The sequence below is a fragment of the Ursus americanus genome, chromosome 10 (genome assembly GCF_024610735.1).
Source record: "Ursus americanus isolate L20-20 chromosome 10, mUrsAme1.1.p, whole genome shotgun sequence".
Lineage (NCBI taxonomy): Eukaryota > Metazoa > Chordata > Mammalia > Carnivora > Ursidae > Ursus > Ursus americanus.
In genome coordinates this window covers 56,839,434-56,862,106 of record NC_142136.1, presented here as the reverse complement: position 1 = coordinate 56,862,106, position 22,673 = coordinate 56,839,434, and the positions used below count along the sequence as shown (strand labels likewise).

The 22,673-nt window shown below is 37.4% G+C and overlaps 1 protein-coding gene across 5 annotated transcripts in view; it reads right to left on the bottom strand.

Annotated features, from left to right (window-relative positions):
* Positions 1 to 8,405: 8,405 nt before the first annotated feature.
* FNDC3A (fibronectin type III domain containing 3A) overlaps positions 8,406 to 22,673 on the bottom strand; it is a 160,841-nt gene continuing 146,573 nt past the window's right edge. For all 5 annotated transcript variants that reach the window (XM_045796822.2, XM_045796826.2, XM_045796823.2 and 2 more), the window contains 5 exons: positions 22,320 to 22,603; positions 22,009 to 22,221; positions 19,296 to 19,462; positions 17,965 to 18,092; positions 8,406 to 10,911 (listed from right to left, as the gene is read on the bottom strand). In XM_045796822.2, coding sequence (XP_045652778.2) covers positions 10,597 to 10,911; positions 17,965 to 18,092; positions 19,296 to 19,462; positions 22,009 to 22,221; positions 22,320 to 22,603 — 1,107 coding nt within the window. In that variant the 3' untranslated portion in view covers positions 8,406 to 10,596. The remainder of the gene's footprint in view (positions 10,912 to 17,964; positions 18,093 to 19,295; positions 19,463 to 22,008; positions 22,222 to 22,319; positions 22,604 to 22,673) is intronic.

Here is a 22,673-nt window from a genome sequence, read left to right as displayed (position 1 = left end):
GCTCTGAACTGCAACATCTGGGAAGACCTGCAAGTGTTACCTTAGGGTACTCCGCTCTTGCCTGCCCTCTTCCAAGTTTTTCAGCACACCGTCTGTCCAGTCAGAGCGCCCCATGTGGCCATGTCCATACAGTGAGGACGACTTGTCTAAAGTAACAAGGACACATTTCTGGGCACCCTCATCCCTATAGTCATCTTCTAGGGGGACAGAGGTGTTATTGTTGGCTGTTTCTACCTCTCCAGGCGGCTGACTGGGTATAACTCTCTGTCTTAGGAATTAGAGATATGAATGTTCTTACTCTGTTGCTGGGAGTGGAATGGAGGTAGAAGGATGTCTGTCTTGGGGGAATCCTTCCATCTTTTGTGCGGGGGTCAGTGTGGAGGCTTTCCTCAGGGAACCTTGCAAGAGTGATGAAGGGTGTGGGGGCGGAGTCCACCACTTAGCATGTGGACTGAGGCAAGTTACTTGATGTCTCTGACCCTCCAACTCCTCGTCTGTGTCTAGGGACCACCTCACTGGGTTGTTCCAGCAAGTAAACGTAGAGGCCTTAGCTCGGTGCCTGGCATGCAGTGAGCCCTCTGTAACCGTTAGTTCTTCTTAATCATGATGATAACATAAAAAAGAGGCTATCTTTGGGTCCACATGAGCCCCCTATTTACTTCTTTCTTTGGTCAGATCTTACGCCTTCTGGCCCCCATAGCTGGGCCCCTGCCGTTAGCTCTGTTTCTTTCGCTTTCTGTTGAAAGCCCAATCGTCTTGCCTTTCAAGAGCACTCAAAATGTTACTGTTTCTAGGTCAAGTTTCCCAAGCCCCTCAGTGTGATGCAAGTGTTGTCTGTGATGCCCTCAGAGCTCTCGTTAGCTCCCTGATACCCCTGACATACCGGGTTGAGGCATCAGTGAGCAGACTCTTGCCTCTCACCTTCACCTCCCTGGAGAGCTGTGTCCCCCTAGCCCCCTAACACACACACCCCCGCCCCGTTACAGCCTCTTGCATCTGTGCAGGTAGCTGGGGGTGGGCCCATTGCAAACAGGCCAGTTGTGCGGGTGGAGTGCGTGGTCAGAGCAGGGGAGGGTATGCTGCCCGAACCAACAGCCTCCAAAAACCAGTGCCCTAACACCTCACGTTTGTTTCTTGTTCCCCTAGAGCGTGCCTCGAGTGTGGGGGGCAGTCTAGGGGTGTCATCTTTATTTGGTGGCTCACTGTTCTGGGTTGCTTTGGTCATATGACATCTCTGTAAGAGCAGATGCGCCCTTCATCTCTAAGGCAGGGAAGAGGGAAACCAAATGCTTCTGCCTGAAACTGTGCCAGCTTCAAGCTGCAAGTCTCTGGGCTCCAAAGCCACCCTACTGGGATTCTGCAAATACTCACCTCCTTGGCCCACCCACTCCCTGCCTTGTCAGCAGGGCTGCTGGAGGGCCGGGGAGTGAAGAAGGCACTTGCTCCTTCCTGTTCGTGCTCCTTTCATTGACATCCCATGAAGGCCCTGTGCCTTCCCAGCAGCACTCGCTTCAGTCTCCAGCTCCTTTGGACACAAACAGAAGCCCCACCAGCAGCAGCAGGCAGCAGCTCCTCCTCAGAGGTCTGGTTCCCAGTCCCCGGGCTCCTCTCACCTCCTACGTTTGGATACTTTCAACATCTTCCTTTTGCTTCCAGCCCGAAGAGTGGCAGCTTTTTCCAGGTATTTATTACGTCTGTGCCACCTGTTTGCTTCTACAGCCCTCCAGCCCTTGTTACACCGAGGTCCAATGTTAAATGATCCTTATTAAATACCTAGTGTGGCATCTGTTTTCTGGCTGAATCCTAATGAATACAGGGACGAATGTCTTTTCTGCTTACATTTCACTGGCCAGAAGTCACCTGGCCTCTTCCAACCTCAGGTGGTTGGGGAGTGCCCTGAAGGTGGAGAACCAATATTTGGCCAAGGACATTGTATTTTGGAATTCAAACCACGTGTTCCAGTAACTAGTGCAGGATAGCAAAATTTCTGACCACTCAGGGGCTTAAGACAACCATTTTATTGTGCTGATTCTGTGGGTTAGTAATTCAGGGATGGCTTGTCTTTGCTTCCTGTTATCTGGGACCTCTCAGCTGCAAAGATCCAAAAGCTGGAAATGGCTCGAGACAACTAAGGGCTGACATCACCTGAAGTCTCATTCACTCACCTGTCTGGTGCCTGGACCCAGGAGACTCGAGGAGTGGGACACCTGACCGAGTGCTTGCATTATTCTGCACTTGGCTTTTTAACTTCGTAATATGTCATGGTTTTCTTTCCAGATCAGTAAATAGAAGGCTGCTGTATTCTTTTTGCTATAGCTGCATAGCATTCCATTACGTTGAGTGTACAATTTATTTAATCATTTTCCCATTGTTGGTTATTTAGGTATTTCCCCACTCTCTTGCTGTTACAAACAGGTCTGCAATGAATAGTGTCCAGTGTGTCACAAGTGGGTAGACCTGCCTGATGAGAGTATGTGCAATGTGTAATATCCCTTCCTAGGAATCGTACAACTTAAACTCCACCAGCGATGTCATGTTTTTCTACCATGTTATTGACAGAGTGTGTAACCAAAATTTTGCAGTTTTGTCAATGATAGTGACAAATGGCTTTTCCGTGTTTTATTTTGCATTTCTCCTATTATGAGTAAGATCGAGCATCTTGTCATATGTTTGAGTTCTTTGTATTTCCTTTTCTGTGAACTGCTTGAATCCTTCACCTGTTTTTATATTAGGTTATTGGTTATTTCATCTTCACATATTTAAGAATTTATTATATTTTCCTTTATTAGAGAGATTAGATAGATTGGCCCTTTTCTGGAAAATGGATTGGAACTATTTTTTCCCAGGTTTGCTATTTCCTTGAACTTAAAAAAAAAAACTGCTATGCAGAAGTTTTTATTTATATGGCACTGAAATGATCAATCTTTCCTTTAGTGGGTTTTGTATTTTGAGGCATGATTTAAAAGGCTACTCCCTTGCCAGGATTATACAGGAATTCTTTCACATCTTTTATTTAGTTTCATTGTTTACATTTAAATGTTTGATTCATTTGGAATTCGTTCTGGTGTAAGGTGTGGGTGATATGGATCCAACTTCCAAGTTTGAGGTGGCTATCCAGTTGTCCCAACATTATCTATTGAACTGCTCATTTTTACTCCACTGACTTGAGGTGCCAGCTTTATCAAATACTAAATTCCCGCATGTTCTTGAGACTATGGACTTTCTGTTTTGTTCCTTTAGTTTTTTTCAGTGCTAATATCATAAGTTATTGAGGCATTATAATTTAGTAGAGCTAGTCTTCTCTCATTGCTTTTTCAGAGGTTTTCTATTTTTATTTTTCCAAATGAATGGCAGTGCCATACTCTTTAATTTACAGTGGGTTTATCGTATCTTTTATTTTTATTTTTTTAAAGATTTTATTTATTTGACAGAGAGAGAGGCAGCGAGAGAGGGAACACAAGCAGGGGGAGTGGGAGAGGGAGAAGCAGGCTCCCAGTGGAGGAGCCTGATGTGGGGCTCGATCCCAGAACTCTGGGATTATGACCTGAGCCAAAGGCAGACGCCCAGTGACTGAGCCACCCAGGCGCCCCTTATCATATCTTTTAAACCTTGGTGTCCCTTTAAAAACATTCTTAACCATGTTGTCATAAACTGTGTACACTCTTTCTGGAAATGTGTGTACTCCTGGGGCTCTTTGCAGTTCCACCCTCTTCACCCTTTGGAGGTCCTTCTGAGCCAGATTCACAGGGACCGGACACCAAGTTTCTACAGCATGAGTAGACACTAGATTTCAGGCTGGTTTACGTGGGTCTGAATCAAAGTTAGAGACATAAATTAATTATTAGTATTCTTGTAGCTCTCAATACATGCATTTTCCTCAAATCTGGCTTTCTAGGTTACTTTTCAGAACATATGCTGTGAGAAACAAGGTCTTATATTTCTACACATGGACATTCTTCCTGCAGAGCAGTTCTCTTTGGTAAACTGTGTAACTGCAAAACGTATTTTCTCTAAGACCACTGAATCATCCTAGAAATATGAAGAGTGTCAGAGATGATAGCTTAGGCCTGGGCAGGCCAAATCATTTACCAACTATCATGGACATCCATAAAAAGTTGAACCCACCCACTGAAAGGAGTAGGGACATCCAAGGAGGTCTGGGAAGTTTGCAAATCAGTAAGTGAGAAGTTGGCCTGTGTCCTTAGCAAGATGGACTTAATGATTAGGTCAGTTTATTTTATTGATTTGATGATGTCCAGGATCCTCTAGTCCTGTGCTGTCTGTGTATTAGTCTTTAGGTTCATCTTATATTCCCTTCTTAAAAAATCGAGATGAAATTTACATAACACAAAATTAACCATTTTAAATAGAACAATTCAATGGCATTTAGTACATTCACAGTATTGTGCAATCACGACCTCTGTAGAGTTCCAAAACATTTCCAAAGTAAAACCCCATACCCATTTTTTAAAAATTTTTTTAAAAATAATTTTTACTTTGTTATATTAGTCACCATACAGTACATCCCGTTTTTGATGCAATGTTCCATGATTGTTTGCGTATAACACCCAGTGCTCCATGCAATACGTGCCCTCCTTACTACCCATCACCACCCTATCCCATTCCCCCACCCCCCTCCCCTCTGAAGCCCTCAGTTTGTTTCCCAGAGTCCATAGTCTCTCATGTTTCATTCCCCCTTCTGATTACCACCCCCCTCATTCTTCCCTTCCTTCTCCTACCGATCTCCCTGCTATTTCTTATGTTCCATAAATGAGTGAAACCATATGATAATTGTCTTTCTCTGCTTGACTTATTTCACTTAGCATAATCTCCTCCAGTCCCGTCCATTTTGCTGCAAATGTTGGGTAATCCTTCTGATGGCTGAGTAATATTCCATTGTATATATGGACCACGTCTTCTTAATCCAGTCATCTGTTGAAGAGCATCTCGGCTTCTTCCACGATTTAGCTATTGTGGACAATGCTGCTATGAACATTGGGGTGCATATGGCCCTTCTCTTCACTACGTCTGTATCTTTGAAAACCCCATACCCATTAAGCAATGACTCCATTTCCTCTTGCCTCCAGCCCCTGGCAGCCACTAATCTTTAGTCTTTGCGGATTTACCCATTCTAGGGAATTCATATGAATAGAATCATACAACATGTGATCTTTTGTGTCTGTTTCTTTCATTTAGCATAATGTTTTCCAGGTTCATCCACATTGTAGCTATATTCCCTTTTTGAACATGTTAGCTTGTCTCATTGGAGGAAGGGGCAATAAAGGTACTTTCGTCCTTGGATGGATGAGTATTTGAGTGTGGGTAATTTCTGGGGCTGAGTGTAAGCTCAAAATGTAAGAAAGTGTCAAACGATCAAACTGTAGAGGGAAGAAATTAGAGCTGCTCATTTAGTTTGATTCTTGTATCAGATTGTCCTTGTCTGATTTCTGTTCAATCCTTAGAGAGCTGTGGATTGTTTTGGATAGGGGGAAGTGTTTAGTACAATGCCTGCATGCAGAAAGTACTCAATAAATACTATTATAAATGCAATATTATTAATTTGATTTCCTTATTGAATTCAGGATTTGTGAGAGAGACAGCAGAGTGGTCAAGTATGGCGGCACTAGACTAGTCACCTGGATTCAAATCTCAGCTCCATCATTTGTTAGCCATGTGACTTTTGGCAGGTGCTTCACTCCTCCATGCTTCAGTTGATATTCAATACAGCAGTTAAGAGGATTATATAACTAAGGTAAAGCACCGAACACAATGCCTAGCACACATTGAGTGTTGAATAGATGCAAACCATTATGATTTGAATAAGTCACGAGTTCAAAATCTATCGCTTCAAAGATCTTTTCCTTCGCAAATTTCCCATAGCAAATAAGATCATTTAGATGAAAAACATATCTTTACCATATAAGATGAAAAACAATCCTTATAGCATCTAAACATTTGAAGGCACCACTCTGTATGTGGAAGATTTGATGACCATAACTATTAAAATCTTAGTTCTGTCAACTTTCTTTTTTGTATTTTTTCCCTTATAAGAGTGTCAGGGAGAGAATAATGAGTAATTAAAGGGATACTCTTGAGATTATATACACTATCTTAAAAAGTATATATGAAAATAGAATATTTAAAAAGTTCTTTAACAATATGAGGCATTATCTTCACCTATATTGATGGTAGATGGCTAGGTTACAGTATGACTGGTTTTAGGTTTTGGAGAATCCTTTTCTTTTGTAATCTGCCTATTAAGCCACCACCCACGTGGGCTTCTCCTACAAAGAATGTTCGCGATGGTGAGGACCATCATGTAATCCATGGAGTTCAAACAGGACATATGAAATTTCTTTTCCAAACTAGAGGAAAAAAAGTGACATGCAACAGTCAGTATCCTATTCTTCTCAAGGCTGGATTTATACTTACTTGCTTCTGTGCAGTGATGCCCCTATATTCAAAATATCTCCTCTTCCCCAACCTAACATTTTAAGCTTTATTGTGGTGCCTGCAGTTTTGACACTTAGGGATGTACCTGGATTTTACAAAGCAATGTATCCATGACGTGTGGGGAAAACTGGACAGCAACATGCAAAAGAATGAAACGGGACCACTTTCTTACACCATACACAAAAATAAATCCAAAATGGATTGAAGACTTAAATGTGAGACCTGAAACCACAAAAATCCTAGAAGAGAACACAGGCAATAACTTCTTTAACACTGGCCATAGCAAATTCTTTCCAGATATGTCTCCTGAAGCAAGGGAAACAAAAGCAAAAATAAACTTATTGGGATTACATCAAAATAAAAAGCTTCTGCACAACGAAGGAAACAATCTACAAAACTAAAGGCAACTTACCAAATGGGATATTTGCAAATGACATATCTGATAAAGAGTTAGCACCTAAAATACACAAAGAACTTATAAAACTCAACACCCAAAAAAGTTAGTAACCCAATTAAAAAAAGGGTAAGAAGATATGAAGACGTATTTCCAAAGAAGGCATATAGATGGCCAACAGAAACGTGAAAAGATGCTCAACATCACTCATCATCAGGGAAATGCAAATCAAAGCTGCACTGAGATACCACCCCACACCCATCAGAATGGCTAAAGTCAACAACACAAGAAATAAAAGGTGTTGGCGAGGATGTGCAGAAAAAGGAACGCTTTTGCACTGTTGGTGGGAATGCAAACTGGTGCAGCCATTCTGGAAAAGAGGATGGGAGATTCCTCACAAAGTTGAAAATAGAACTACCCTACACTTCAGCAATCACATTGCCAGGTATTTACCTAAAGAATACCAAAGAAAAACAAATATAAATATATATAAAATAGAGTATTACTCAGCCATAAAAAAGAATGAAATCTTGGCATTTGCGACAACATGGATAGAGCTAGAGATGATTATGCTGAACACAGTCAGAAAAAGACAAATACTGTATGATTTCACTTATATGTGGAATTTAAGAAACAAACGAGCAAAGGGAAAATTAAAAAACAAAAAAAGAGAGAGAGAAGCAAACCAAGAAACAGACTCTCAGTTATAGAGAACAAACTGATGGTTACCAGAGGGGAGGTGGGTGGGAGGATGGGTGAAATAGGTGATGGGGATTAAGAAGTGCACTTGTGATGAGCAGCGGGTGATGTGTGGAAGTGTTGAATCACTATGTTGTACACCTGAAACTAGTATTACAATGTACACTAACTGGAATTTAAATAAAAACTTAAAAAAAAAAGGGCGCCTGGGTGGCTCATTTGGTTGAGTGACTGCCTTCGGCTTCAGGTCATGTTCCTTCTCCCTCTGACCCTCCCCCGCAATGCTCTAATAAATAAAATCTTAAAAACGATGACAACAACAAAGAGGCAATGTATCCCCATTTGAGATCTGTGGATGGAAATTTTAGCAGGGGTAAGTGAGAGGAAACATTGACTTTTCTGGTACATGTGAGAATTTTCAGGCATGGGTTGAACTTTCTGGCATGGTATTGTACGTGGACATGGTTGAACTTCCTGGTGGAGGGCAGACCTGGGGACAGATAGCAGTGCTAGTAACAGGAAGGTTCTAGGCCCCTGAAGGTGGGAGAAAGAAGGTACTAGGAAATAGGTGAATGTAGGAAAGGTATGGAGGTCAGATTTCCTTTCCAATGAGAACTTTACCTCAGAACCATCCTTATTCTTTACACATGTGAAGGAAGCAAGATATCTAGAGAATTGCACAAAATCAAGTCACTAGGATTAAACTTCTCATCTCACTCTTTAGTCTACTGGATGTTACCTTCTTGAATCTGGGTCCTCTACTACTGAAGATTTGAAGCCCACTGCAAGAAGGGAGACCTTATTTCATTCTCTAAAGAGGTAGCAAATAATGAGTGTGTAGGAATACAATCAACATATCTCAAAAAAGAATGATACAACTTTTATTTTTCATGGATTTTAAAGATACTTTTGCTACATAGTTATGTATTTTTATGAGATTATATTGTTTCATTTGTATGAAGTTCAACCTTATACAATTTTAAGGTGATATGTTTGGTAGTGTATCTATAATCTTTAAAAAGTTTAGAGTTTTTGGAATGTACAGTATATGAGGTAAAATCAAGATTACATTAAAAATTGTTTTCTCCTCTGCACTGATTTTGCAGTGAGGCTCAAATGGCAAGTACACTATTAAATGACATTTACTATCAAAAATAGGAGTTCATTTGAGTTACTATGAAAAACATAAGCCACTGTAACTGCCACAGTGGCATATTTTACCATTTTAGACATTCAACTATATAGAAATCTCTGGGCTATTACACTCAAACTCATTTGTACTGCCAAATGTGGCACTTTTAAGAAGTTTCTAGAAAATAATCGCAATCACTGTTGTTTTGGGGGAAAGTTAGCCTATACATAAGAGATTAAATTTAAATAAAATGTAAACATACAGTATATTATAGTGACAGATCATTCTTACCACTTGGAAAGGCCAAGTTTATCCGTTTCTTTTTTGAACAAAGGTTAATGTTTTTTCTACAGCACAGATCATTTGACATAAAACAATTACAATACATGCCCATTCTAATATAAGAGAAATTCTTCAGAGATCTTCAAAGCACAAAACATATGTCCTTTTTTCAAAGACTGACAGAAGTGCTTAGTAATCACTAAAATGCTAACCTCAGCAACTAAAAATTAGTGATTCACTATCCTAAAATTCAAATAATAAATTAAAAAGGCTAGTTACAAGTGTTTTACAGATAACAGATGTGATAAAACAAGAATTTTAGATAGTTTCATTACAAACTGTATTATTACTGGCAGTCACCGACATCTATGCAAGATGTACAATGTGATACTTGACAAAATTCAGTCTGACCATCCAATAATTCACAAATGCAAGCTCACAAAACATTAATGAATTACGCAATTGCAAAGTGCTCTAATGCAACATTAACCACATGCAATCAACATTTGGAACAGTATCCAGACAGACATTACATTAAACATTAGTTTTTCAAGAAAGAAAGCAGCTTGAAGTTTACTGGTGCAAATTAATTTTGTCTTCAGATTTGGTGCCCCAAACAAAAAGGTTAGGTTTGATTATGAATTCTGATGGTGATGGCAGTAGTTACGGGAGAAGCAGCAAAACTTACGGGAGTTCTTCAAAATTAGCCTATACCAGATAGATGGAGTGAGTGTGTGGTTGAATGTGTGTATATATATATTTCTACACTTGGTATGTATAGTTTATATATATGCCATATATGTATATGCACATCCTTATACACATACATATAGTTCAGAGGCTCACAAAAACCAAATTAAATAGGTTTGAAATTTGGAGTTGAGTATGATTACTTTTAGAAAGTATCTATAAGCCCTCTGTTCTTTTCCATGTTCTCAAGACCTGAAGAGGTGCTTTTTGAGTAAACATTAAAATATTTTTAGGCCAAGTAAACTGTCTGTGCTTTCTTTAAGTGATTTATCTGTGAATTCATGAATATATACTTGTAATGAAGAACTCCACATTTATCAAACAAGAAGTTTCTTTTTTCATGCATATTCTTTCATCCAGTTTTTATCTGCTAAGCCCCTCCAGTTATTCATCATAATCCCACTTACCAAATAATTAAGACAAATGAGGAGGTAGAAATACAGCACTAGATTGCTTTCACAGCATCAGACTTTAACTTTTCTTTTTTATAGCATGTTAGTGTAAATTTTAATCATTCTGAATTTTTCACTAGGTATTATCTTTAGAACAGATCAGGTTGTCACTGTTACACTCATGCTGACTGGTCAAAATATCAATTATATATTGTTGCCTCTTAGAAAGTTTGTTTTACAAGAAGGCATATTAAAAAAAAAAGAAAAAAAGAAAAGAAGTCCCAACCAAAAAACCAAAAATTGCTATTTCTGTGGCTTGCATTCTAATAAGGTGCCAGCCTCTACCTAATATAAGCATTGAAAATGGCAAAAATGATGTATTATAGTCTCAATGCCAGTGCTAAATGCCACTGTTTTTGTAAAAGCAATACAGAAATAATTTTAGTACATGACAAAATAAAATGTAATACAGTATTAAAAATAAAGTTATATTTTCACTTGATTACAAAGTACTGAATGATAAAGGCAATCAAAATGGAAAAGAAAGCAAAGAGCACGAGGATGACGGCGGCACACTGCTCGTCACTCAGTGCCCGCCGGGTCCTTGTGCTTTCCACAGTGTCTCTATTGGTGCTGGCTGGTGGGTCAGTCCTCTGAGAGATGAAGAGCACTGTTGTGCTGTAGGGACCTACTAGGTCCTGATGCCCCATAGGGTCTTGGCACTGGCGAATGGCACACACACGGAAACGATATTCACAGTTCAGCTGAAGGCTTGAATACCGGAATGAAGAGTCAGGACCTTTGTAAATCTGTTAATAAGACAGTGGAAAAAAAACTGTGTATGAAGGACAAGCAGAAAATCATTTTTACAACTGGCTAGTTTTAGAATTATTTCTGACATGGAAGCTAGTGAGTGCCGCTGCTTTTATCTTTTAAATGACATTTAAAAAATACCTACCTTTACATTAAAGAGCTTATCTGCTGTATAAGGGCAGGAGAAATTGGAAAGGTGAGGATGTGAGATCCATTCTCACAGAACAAGCAAAATCAGCCCACAGGCATTTCCCTGGCTTTCTCAAATGCAAGAAGTCAAACTTTTGTGAAACCATTCCATGAAAAGAGAAACTATGTCTAATCCTATTTCCTCATATATAAATCTTTGTAATACAAACTGGTTTTTGTACAAATTCAAACATCTGCTGAAACAATGAATGAATGAATAAGGGGAGCTTTCTATAGCTGTCTATGGCAAATTATTTTATAAACTTTAAAGATACACTTAGACTCACAGAACTGCATCTTAAAACCCAACTCCTCTGCCCATCCCTTAGAAAGGAAATAACAAGAATGGAATTCCACGGATTTTCAAGAGAGTGCTAGTGATTAAGAGGATATGTACTGGCACTGGTCACTCCTGGGTCCCAGCACTGTTCTGCCAGTTCACACTCCATGTTATCTTAGACCAATTACCTTAGTTCAATGAGCATAATAGTTATGTTGTATGGTAATTATGAGAATGAAATAAACTAATACTTGTTAAAGGACTTAACACAGTGCCCAGCATATGGTGACTGTTCAATATATGGAAGCTGTAATTTCTGTTAATGAGTCTCTCCCCTCATTCTATCAATGAGAAAACTAAGGCTCATAGTGACTGCTCAACTGAGTTCTTTCAGCTAGTTGGTGGGCTGTAAGTGAGATCAACCAAACCTGGGATAGCCTTCTTTGAAGCAATTTTAGCTGCTTCAATTGTATCTGTGTTGTAAATCTAAATTTTTACATACTGGTTTGCTCCTGAAGGAGCAAGGTTAAAAGCTTTGTCTCATTTTGTGTCTTCAGAATCCAGCATATAATAAGGCCACTAAATTAGTGAATTATTGACTATGTATATGTCAAAACGTGTGTCAGTGGATGCTGAGAATATATAAAGGAGCTTTTACTGAAGGAAGTAAGGCTTATGATGACACCAAAAAAATGGTAAATATGCATTAGTTCTGAGGATTCCCATAAGCGATACAGGAGTGGGAATGTAGTAATGTTCACATCTGGACCATGGTAAAAGCAGTGAGGTCAGTAAATTAGAAGACTGTATTAGAAAGCAGTGTGAAAGAGTACATGTACGATGAACCCAAAATCGTAAAAATAAAACAAAATATGTATTTGTCATATGGATATTAATAGGTGATGTTTGTCTTTAAAATTTTCTTTACTTTCCATTTGTGTCCAAATGGGCATGGTAACCTCAACAAATGGTATGAGGGTGATAGGTGAAGAGATCTGACAGAGAGGAGGAATGTGTTCATAACACTAGTTGGAAATTCAGGTCTAATTCCACAGGGTGTGTGATATTTACAACAGTGTGTGAGGAATTCTGATCATAAAGCTGAATGAGGGGGCACCTGAGTGGCTCAGTCATTAAGCGTCTGCCTTTGGCTCGGGTCATGATCCCAGGGTCCTGGGATCGAGCCCTGCGCTGGGCTCCCTGCTCTGCGGGGAGCCTGCTTCTCCCTCTCACACTCCCTTTGCTTGTGTTCCCTCTCTTGCTGTCAAAGAAATAAATAAAATCTTAAAAAAAAAAAAAGCTGAATGAGGGATTGAGGGAGCTGGGCATGATAGGGGCTCTTGCTGTATGAAGGCACAAGGATATGAGGCTTTGGTATAGTTTTTATGGATCATTTTTAGAAATGACTTTTATTTAAGTTAGTAGGCAGGTAAAAAAAAAAATTCTTTCAAGAGTTCAAAGCTTGGGGACCAAAACGATGTTAGTATTTATGACATTGATGAAATGAAGAGTTTGGAGAGGAGAGATTGGGAGGGAAGATAATGAGGTCAGTTTTCAGTTTTGTGTTTCAGATGTTGGAAGAATATCTAAACAGGGAGACATCTTAGATAACTGTAGATACAGGACTGAAGAAAACAGATAAACTTGCTAAAGCTAATTTATGAAAATGTTCATATATCTAAGTGAAGCCATTCAAAACAAGCCTCAAGGTTGAGATAGAGTGAGTTAGGTCTGAGACAGAAATAACACCATATCCACCTCTCCATTTCATACTGACAAGATAAAATTGTTGCAATCTTAGTAAACAGAAAAGGGCAAATAAAACTAAGAAATTCATAATTTTTTGGCTTGTAGCTATTGCTCACAGATGACTTAGAATTAAAACAAAACAAAAAATAAAACAGCTCTTTATATTGCTATCAATCAACTATCCATTTATAGGCGGAGTATGGCAAATACCAATTAATTACAGTTAAGAAAACGGCAGATAAGAGATTACGGTTTTCATTTTTGCATTTTATTTTTTTTTCACTTTGCATTTTAATGGAGAAATGCAGACTCAACTTAAGCTTGTGAAGTTTGTGCATGTTTAGCTGGCTAAGAACTTTCAAATAGTATGCCAACTGCAACAGAATTTTACAGGAAAACTTTTAAAGAAAGTTTAGATTTTTATAAATTGGTATTTTTCCTTATTTTAGTTTTTTTTTTTTAAAGATTGTATTTGAGAGAGAGAGAGAGAGAGAGAGAAAGCACCTGCACAAGCAGGGGAGTGGCAGAGGGAGAGGAAGAAGCAGACTCCCCACTGAGCAGAGAGCTAGACACGGGGCTCAAACCCAGGACCCTGGGATCATGACCTGAGCCGAAGGCACATGCTTAACTGACTGAGCCACCCAGGTGCCTCACCCTTATTTTAGTTTTGTAAAAGTCACAGCATGAAGAAAATAACAACTGTAGAATAGGGGCCAATAAAAATGAAGCCAGTATCTTACCTATTTCTCTCTCTCCATATCCACACATTCTAGAAACCTGTTTGGTTGGCTAGATTAATTTACCAAGTACTCATACAAAAATGCAAAACAGTCCTTTTTTATCTTCTAAGGATAAGTGAACATGTTTACTATCAAGGATAACCACTTTTGAAGCTGTCATTACAAAGGAACAAATTCTGTTTAACTACTTCTACTTTCTGTGTATGTTTCACATCCACAATCTGATTTTACACTGAGTAATATGCATAGTATTATTTATAGCAGTTAGTATAAGAATGATTTTAGCAATATGTTACTTTTAGACTAAGTGCAGACTTGTTTGTACCTTTCTTTACGGTTTATTTTGCACTTGATTATACAAGTTACTTGTTCATTACGACATATAACAAGGCATATGTTGTCACATAATATATACATTATGGCACATATGGTCATATATATGTATATAATATGGCATGCATGGTCATCCTTCTGTAATTTATGAATATACTATTGCAAACACTTATTTCACAGTGATCAATACATGAAGAGAACAGTAAAAAACCCTGAAAACAATAGCCACATGGCTCTTGTCTGTATCATTTTTCCCCTCTATTATTGCTGAGGCAGTTATAAGTGGGCAGTTATAAGTGAACTGGAATTTTAAAGCAGTTCTTAGGTATATTGTGCATAAGCACCACTTAGAACTTAAAAAAAAGAATGAAAACAGTCATGGGTCCTGTTCTTAGACATTCAGGTTCATTAGGTCTGCAGGCCACTCAGAGGGGCACTGTTTTTGGGAATCTAAGTTCAGAAGTTTAAGAAGAAAAAAAAAAGTTGTACAGAATCCAACAAGCCACTGTCCTAGTACGCATTCTCTGACACTGCTAACAGTACTGATTTTTGATGGGGCTCAAACTCTCCCTTACCCAATCCTTGTACTTGTAGAAGCTTGTCTCATTATTAACACCAGAGGAAGACTCTGCTCTGGTTGGCTTAAATCCTAAACAGTCACTGATTCAGGGATGGCTTTACAATCTAAGTGCTTTCTCTTCCCTGAATGTGAATGAGGGAGAGAAAGTGCCTCATGGCTAAGGGCAATCACTGAAGACTATTGAGAAAAATCAAGCCCCTGATGACTTCACTGAGTTTCTGAATCAAGCAGTCCTGAAGCCTGCTTACCTTCAAGCTTCTCCCTAAGAGGACTCACACTTAATTGTGCTAGTATGAATTGGTTTTTATGGTGCTTGCAATATAATGAGCTGTGACACAGAAGTGCCTTAGGTACAGACTCCCAGATGGGGTTGACCTGCTTTGAAAATGGCTTTACTGTCCCCCAATATTTTTACTTCACCCTGTTACACTACTTGAAATGCCATTTTGGTAAAAAAGCACGCTTTTTAAAATGTATACATTCCTGAGGGAATTACAGAACCAGTAGACAATTACCTTTGGTATGAATTTTCCCATGCAAATAGTATTTCTCCTAATGCAAGTAAGGTCAGCTATACTTTGTATATGGGAGTTATTATGATGTGTCAGGGAGGAAAGAGTGGGAGGGAGAGTGTGATTTTAGAGAATGTGGGCAATTTCAGGCGAGGTGCTACAAAAACGGGCACGGGGCAGCGAGAAGGCAGCAAAAAATTTTCTCAAAGCTGATCAGAAAGAGACAAAGAAAGGGAAGAATACAAAGAAATCAATTTGTTTCTATTTTTCCCTTCTATGTCCCTCTCATTTTGGCCCAGGGTCATGAGTAAGAAATCAAGCTGTTTCTATTTTTCCCTTCTATGTCCCTCTCATTTTGGCACAGAGTCATGAGTACTTGTTGCTGCCAGGGGAATGTGTTTCCAGATCCCTAATCCCAGCAACATTATAGGTTAAGCAGGTTTTTATAGGCTAGTTTGGAAACTCAACCACCAACTCATAGGTAATAATCCCTTCTTAAAAACAGCCATTCCTACTGCTATGGAATACAAACCAACAAGACCTGGCTTACTTAACTGTACACTCCATTCTTGAGTCTTACTCATGTCACACTTCAGATTCCACAGCTCCTTCGAAGCTCACCAGTGCCACCATGTACCCCTCCTCCTGCCCTCACTTAAATGGCACTCCTTTTAGAAAACATTCCAAAGTCCAGCTGGAATAAATCATTCTTTTTTATAAAGTAGGCTTTATCTTTATTATGACCTTTTGTTTGGCTATATAAAATGTCATGATTATAAAATTTCTGCTTGCTTGTTAAATTCTAAACAACTTTTTGAAATCAGAACAGTAACCTATTAATAGTGTAGCCCCCCCCATAATTTTTTATACATGGTATTTAATACATGTGTGGTGAGTATTAAATAAATTTTAAGTAAAATATTAAATTCCATGAATGAAACCGAACTCTTAAAAAAACAATCTTCAAACTTTTGAAGTACAACTTGCCAATAAATTGTAAAATTTTATAAACATTTAAGAGATTTAGATGAGCAAATATACTATGAGGTTCTAAGGAAATCAGTATTTTAAGTTTTACGACATGCTTACAATCTTAAGTGAAAGTGATGATAGGGTTAATTTTAGCTTGTAAGTTAAATTAGAATTAGCATTGCTGTTTCATGTAGTGATATGTTTATTAAAATTCATATACTACTCAAATGTGGGGTCCCTATTTCCTTTAAACATGTAATGCAATTACATTTTCAAAATATTAATTCTGCTTCCTCCTTGGAAGGAAACCTGCTTATCTGTAAATTATATTTAAATCTGATTATCATGTCAATTTGCAGATGGCTTAATAAAGAAAAACAATCACATGCCAAATTTAATCTAACTCCTTGGGTCCTTTTGTAATTTCACTTAAGAAATAACACTTATATACTTAACAAAACTTGAAAGAAAAAATTAGATCTATATTGAAAAATATTCTACTATTAATAGCTATAACAGCATGAGACTGAAATAAAACAGATGAATGACTGATTTCCTAGTGGGAAAAGAAAATATAAGATACTCAAATGAGAATAACACAGCTTAAAAGTGCTTAAAATCAAGAAGGTTGACAGAAAAAAGGGAGAATGAGATGAAATGCTTATAGAAAGTAGGCTTTGAGTTGCATTAAAATGACTTCTTTATAAAAGATACAGTGAACACTGGTAGCTCCCGACTTCATCTCACTGCTATTCACCCTCTACCAGAAAGCCATCTTTGAAATTTTTCAGCCAGGTAGGTGATACTTCTGCTAGGTTTCCATAATGACTATTATCATATTTATAACACTACATTATAATTATGATCATTACTATTATTGTGAAAGCCTCCTTAATGTTCTCTGCTTCTACCCGTGTCCCATTCTAGCCAAAATGACTTTGTGTCTGATCCTGTGACGACTCTGGTCAAAATCCTCTACCGGTTTCTCATTTTACGTGGAGTAAAAAAGTCACAGCGTGGCCTATAATGCCTTAACATGACCTTCATACCACTCATAGATCCTCTTTACAATTAACTACTTGACTTCATCTACTGTTTTTCCCATTGCTCACACAACCCCACACTGGCCTCCTTGTTCATTAAATTTAACAAGCATGCTCCTACCTCAGGGCCTTTGCACCCACTGCTTCCTTTTCTTAGAACACTGTTCTCCCCATACTCACCTCCTTTGGATCTCTGTTTGTCACCTGACTGCCCTGTATGAAACAGCACCACTGTCTAGCTGTCTCTCTTCCCAAGACTGCATATTCCCTTTACCCAGTTTTATTTATTCTCCGTTATACTTATCAGTATATGATATCGTGATGTATTTATTTGCTTTTAGTATCTTTTTCTACTGACTGTAGGTGCCATAGAGGCAAGAACTTTTTGTTCAGTGTTATATATTTTCAGTGCCTGGGACATAGTTTAATAAGTGCTTGTCAAATGAATGAATAATCTGTTAAATATATAGTTCACACTTAAAATATTTTGAATCCTGAGATACTGTGTAGTTACTAATCTTTGGAACACAATAAGTACTAAATAAATGTTTTTGAATTAGGAAGATAAAGATAGTCAAATCTTGCATTGCAAGTACATAAAAATGAGAAATATAAAAATAAGTATCCACAGAATTACACCTTTGCACATACCTGTTTAAATTCTGAATCTTTTCCCAACATAACTTGAAGACTGTAAATAACTGGATCGCCCTTCATTGGCTGTAAACATTCCCATGTAATTTCACAAATGTGATCATTTATTTTCTCTATTTTAGGGGCTGTGGAGAACAAATACAAATAAAATCTGCTCTACTTGATTTTTAACTTGGCACATCACACAGACACTTGTTTTAATCAAAATCAACAAACCTTTAAAACTCAGTTATATACCTGAATTTTTGAAATTTGCAGAGACATGGTTAATGGTTCACTCTTATTATCTCCAGGCCATAAAATCTACAGGTGTTACAATGGCCAGATTGACTAAAAGATCTGGCAAGGTAAGCACTGTTTTCATTGAGTTAAAAAGCCAATAGAGGGGTTATGTCAGTTCTAAAACAACATTAATTAATTCTAAGAGCATACCTAGAATATGAAATTTTGTAATTTAAGAAATCTCCCAAATTGAAAAATAAGTTGAAAAATACCCCTTGTTGCTTGATGTAAAACTACTTCACTCAATGGTGGGGTACAAAGGGTTAAAATCAGCAAAATTCATAAGGCTAAGAAACATTAAACTGGATTACAGAACAGAAAAAGGACTCAGTAAAACTCCATCAACATTATTAGAAAGATATTCAAGAACAGTCCTGCTAACCGTGGATCTGCTTAACAAATGACACATTCAAGTACATGATCCAGGACATTGTACTAGAAGTCTCTGTGATTTGTCCTCAGTATGAGGAATGTTAGTGATTTTGGCTAAATACACAAAGTGCAATCCTTGCCAGGGTCATCTTAAAATAAGAATCCCTCTAAAATTAATTTTAAAGATATTTGTATATACAAATGTGTGAATGTGTGTGTAAATTTGATTAAAAAATTCAAGTTAACTAAGAATGTATTTATGTTTTCCTTAAAAGGCAACCTGGCTTTCTCCCTGAAATCCGAATGAATGAAACAGTAACAACTCAAAACAATACAAGTTTGTGATTTTTTTCTTTAAGTAACAATAGCAGAAACAGCAAAAACCCTATTAGAAAACCAGCATTATCTATTCAACTTAGTATTTTTATGTTAGATTATTAAAAAGATTAGTGACAAAATCCAGTACTTGTCTGAGTATCAATGTGCTAGATAAAACAGCTTTAATATTGAGTGAAACTTTCAGTAGGTGGGCTTGTCTATATAATTTTTTATAATTAAATGTTGGACACATACTGGATGATCAACTGTAATGACAGCATAGAAAGCTATTTGTGAAGATGCACTTAAAATTAATCTATTATTAAAGAAAAATAACTTAAGGATGTATAGTTTACCTTTCAAGGCAGCTGGGACAGATTTTGGAGTAGTAAAAATATATTCCTGGGAGAGAGGACCTTCCCCTGCTTCATTACAAGCTTGAATACAGAATTTATAGGATGTTGACTCATTAAGTCTTTGTACTTTGTATGTATGACATGGACCTCTGTATAAGGATACAAACCTAAAATGGAAATGACTCTTATTAAAAATAAACCTTGACAACCTTATGAAAAATATTTAAAAACTACTAAAAAAGTACAGTTGGGATATTATTTAGAAGTATAAGTTACTCTTAGAATTTAATGCCAGGAACGCTTTGTCACTCTAAGTAAGTCTTTTTATTTTTTTCATCAGATGATGAAAATCACAGGATTGGTAAATTTCCTAATTTGACATGGTTTCCTGAAAAATTATTGCTAAATTTTGTGTCCAATCACAGTAACTCTTCAGGCTTCTGGTACAGCTTTGTATCTGACTGCAATCTTTTAATGTCCACACATTTTTAAAGATACTCAGAATACCACAATTTTCATTAGAGTCTTAGGCATACAATTTGTTATATAAAAAAGAGAACCCTCAATTTCCAGGCATAATTTTAGGTGATTTGGTGATGTTTTCTAGAGATTTACATAACAGCATGAAAGAATGTATAATTTGCCATAAATTATCCACCTGAACTGTTCGATGGAAAGTTTGACATCATATTATGTCATTCATAAGTTCAATGTTCCCCGATATTTTTGATTGGCTATTATAAAGTTTTTGGAAATTGGGGAATGAGTAATGGAATGAATGCTCATATAGTTCTAATAGTCTGAAAACTGTAGTCAGGTTAAAAATGAAAAAAATAGTTAATGACCTGAAGTAACAGTACTTCCAAGAAGCAGAAATTAGATAAGCTTACCTTTTCAATCTCCTTTTTTTTTTTATTTTTTTTATTTTTTATTTTTTTTTTAAAGATTTCATTTATTTGACAGAGATAGAGACAGCCAGCGAGAGAGGGAACACAAGCAGGGGGAGTGGGAGAGGAAGAAGCAGGCCCATAGCAGAGGAGCCTGACGTGGGGCTCGATCCCACAACGCCGGGATCACGCCCTGAGCCGAAGGCAAACGCTTAACCGCTGTGCCACCCAGGCGCCCCTCCTTTTTTTTTTTAAAGGATGGGGAAAAAAAGCCTTTCAACCACTATTGAAAAAGCTGAACAATGACAAAATCTGTGGTCAGGAAACAGCTGAAATAGCATTCATCAGCATTCAGAAACTATCCCACAGCAAATGTAAATAGTTGTGAAAAAAAGGAGAGAGTATAACTAAAGGTATTATTACACTGACTTATTAAATTTACATAGTAAACCTACAATATCATAAAAGGTTTTAATTTCTTTATTTTCCACAGCATACCTTACAATTCTCTGTATGATAGGTAAATATTAATTAAGCTTAATGTTCTAGCCTATTAATATAATCTATATTTAATGGAATCTTTATTCTATTACATTTCAATCTGACACGAATTAGACCCATTTCTAGTAAACCATCTTGCATTACCCCAAATGTAAATGCTACAAAGGGGATGAAAATAACTTACAGAATTAATTCACCCAATGATAATAAATAATACAGATTCAAGGTAAATGGCTATACCAAAAATCTGTAGCAAGGCAAAGAACTTCCTTCTAGAGATAAGGCTTCACAAAGTGAACATAAAATTCTGCCAAGAACAAAGGCTAATATTCATAGAGGCACAGATTTCAGAAAATGATCAATATTGTTTGCTCTGCATAATGCTCTTATTGGTGATACAGTATGTTTAATTCTGTATGTTATTTTAAATGTGTAAGTATTTCTGAGAGTACTTATATGCAAGTACCATGAATATTCCATTATTGAATATTTGGCTAAGATACACAAAACAAAAAACAAAGTGGGAAAACCTTGGGAAAAACTGCTACTAGCATGCTGAATCCATGAGATAAGTTGTTTCTCATAAGCTGAATAAAAAGGAGAAAAGTAAAATTCAAATTCTTAAAATATTAGAAGAGTAACACCTCTGGAGCATATATGCATTGTTTACATAGGCTATAATGTCAATAAACAGCCTCAGATTTGCATTTGAATAATTTATACTACACATATTTTGATTTGTAATTAAAAACGATTTTGTGGGATAATATATGGCATGGATCTAATGAAAATGTAAAAGATGGCAGCAAAGACAGGAACCTGAGTAGCAAGGGGACTAGCTAATAATCAGAGACTAACCAAGATCTGACAGTGAGGAACTGAACTGTATTTACTTAGCAGGCGGGAGGGCCCTGTGACAGGGGTGTGGAGGAAAGTGAGACATAATCCCTATCCTCAAGGATCTCAGAGGCTTTAAGCCAATCAATTATCTACCGACAAAACTGCCTCTGCTGGAAACAGGGGTTGAAGAACTTTGTTGTAGCAAAGATTATGTTTCTTTATTTGCATGAAGAGACTAAATGGGTTAGAGAAAAGAGCCAAAGAATAGCCCACTTAATTTTTCTCTTGGCATCCCACTCACAAGTTATAAACAGGAAATTGTGACTGTATCTTCTGATATTTTGAAAATAGCACATTAAAAATTATTTCTTATCAGAATTCTAACCTTATTTTTGAAAACTTATTTTATTTACTTCTACTGTTTATTAAAATTTATATACTTAAGATTTAAGAAACTATATAAAGAAGCAATTAAGAACACCTACCTTCCATTCTTATCCTCCATCTGAAGGTGGTACTGAATAGAATCTGTTGACAGTGTTTTTGGGGTTCCTTCTCCCCATTTCAGCTTAAGGTTTTGGTGGCTGAAGGCAACACATTCCAGACGAGGCGGATCAGGAGGGAGGGGCTTAGTTTTTAATTTTATCATGTGGCTGAAAGGACCAGCTCCAAGGCTATTCAAGGCTTGAATTCGTATTCTAAGTGCCACATTAAGAAAAAAAAATCTAGTTATAATTGTTCTATTTAAAGTTTCTCTCTGGTTTAAGCAAAAATTAACATAGTCTGTAGAGTGTACCTGTATGTTGTATCTGGTTGCAAATTGTCTATAATATAGCTTGTAACCTTTCCCACTGCCAAGGGCTGTTTATCTCCCAAGTCTATGCTGTAGGCAAGGATTTCCGAACCATGGTCACAAGGCTTTTCCCAGCTTATTGCAAGGCATGTAGAAGGTGAATAATGGGGATTTTCTATATCATCATCATTTATTTCTTGAAGACAAGTCACAATAGCAGGAACTGATGGTGGAGTCACACAGGCTACTACTTCACTGAAAGGGCCTGCACCCACAATACTCAGAGCCTACAAATTAACAGAGCCCATAAATAAACAAAACAGGACCATCAAAATGCTCACAGAACACAAAACTCTG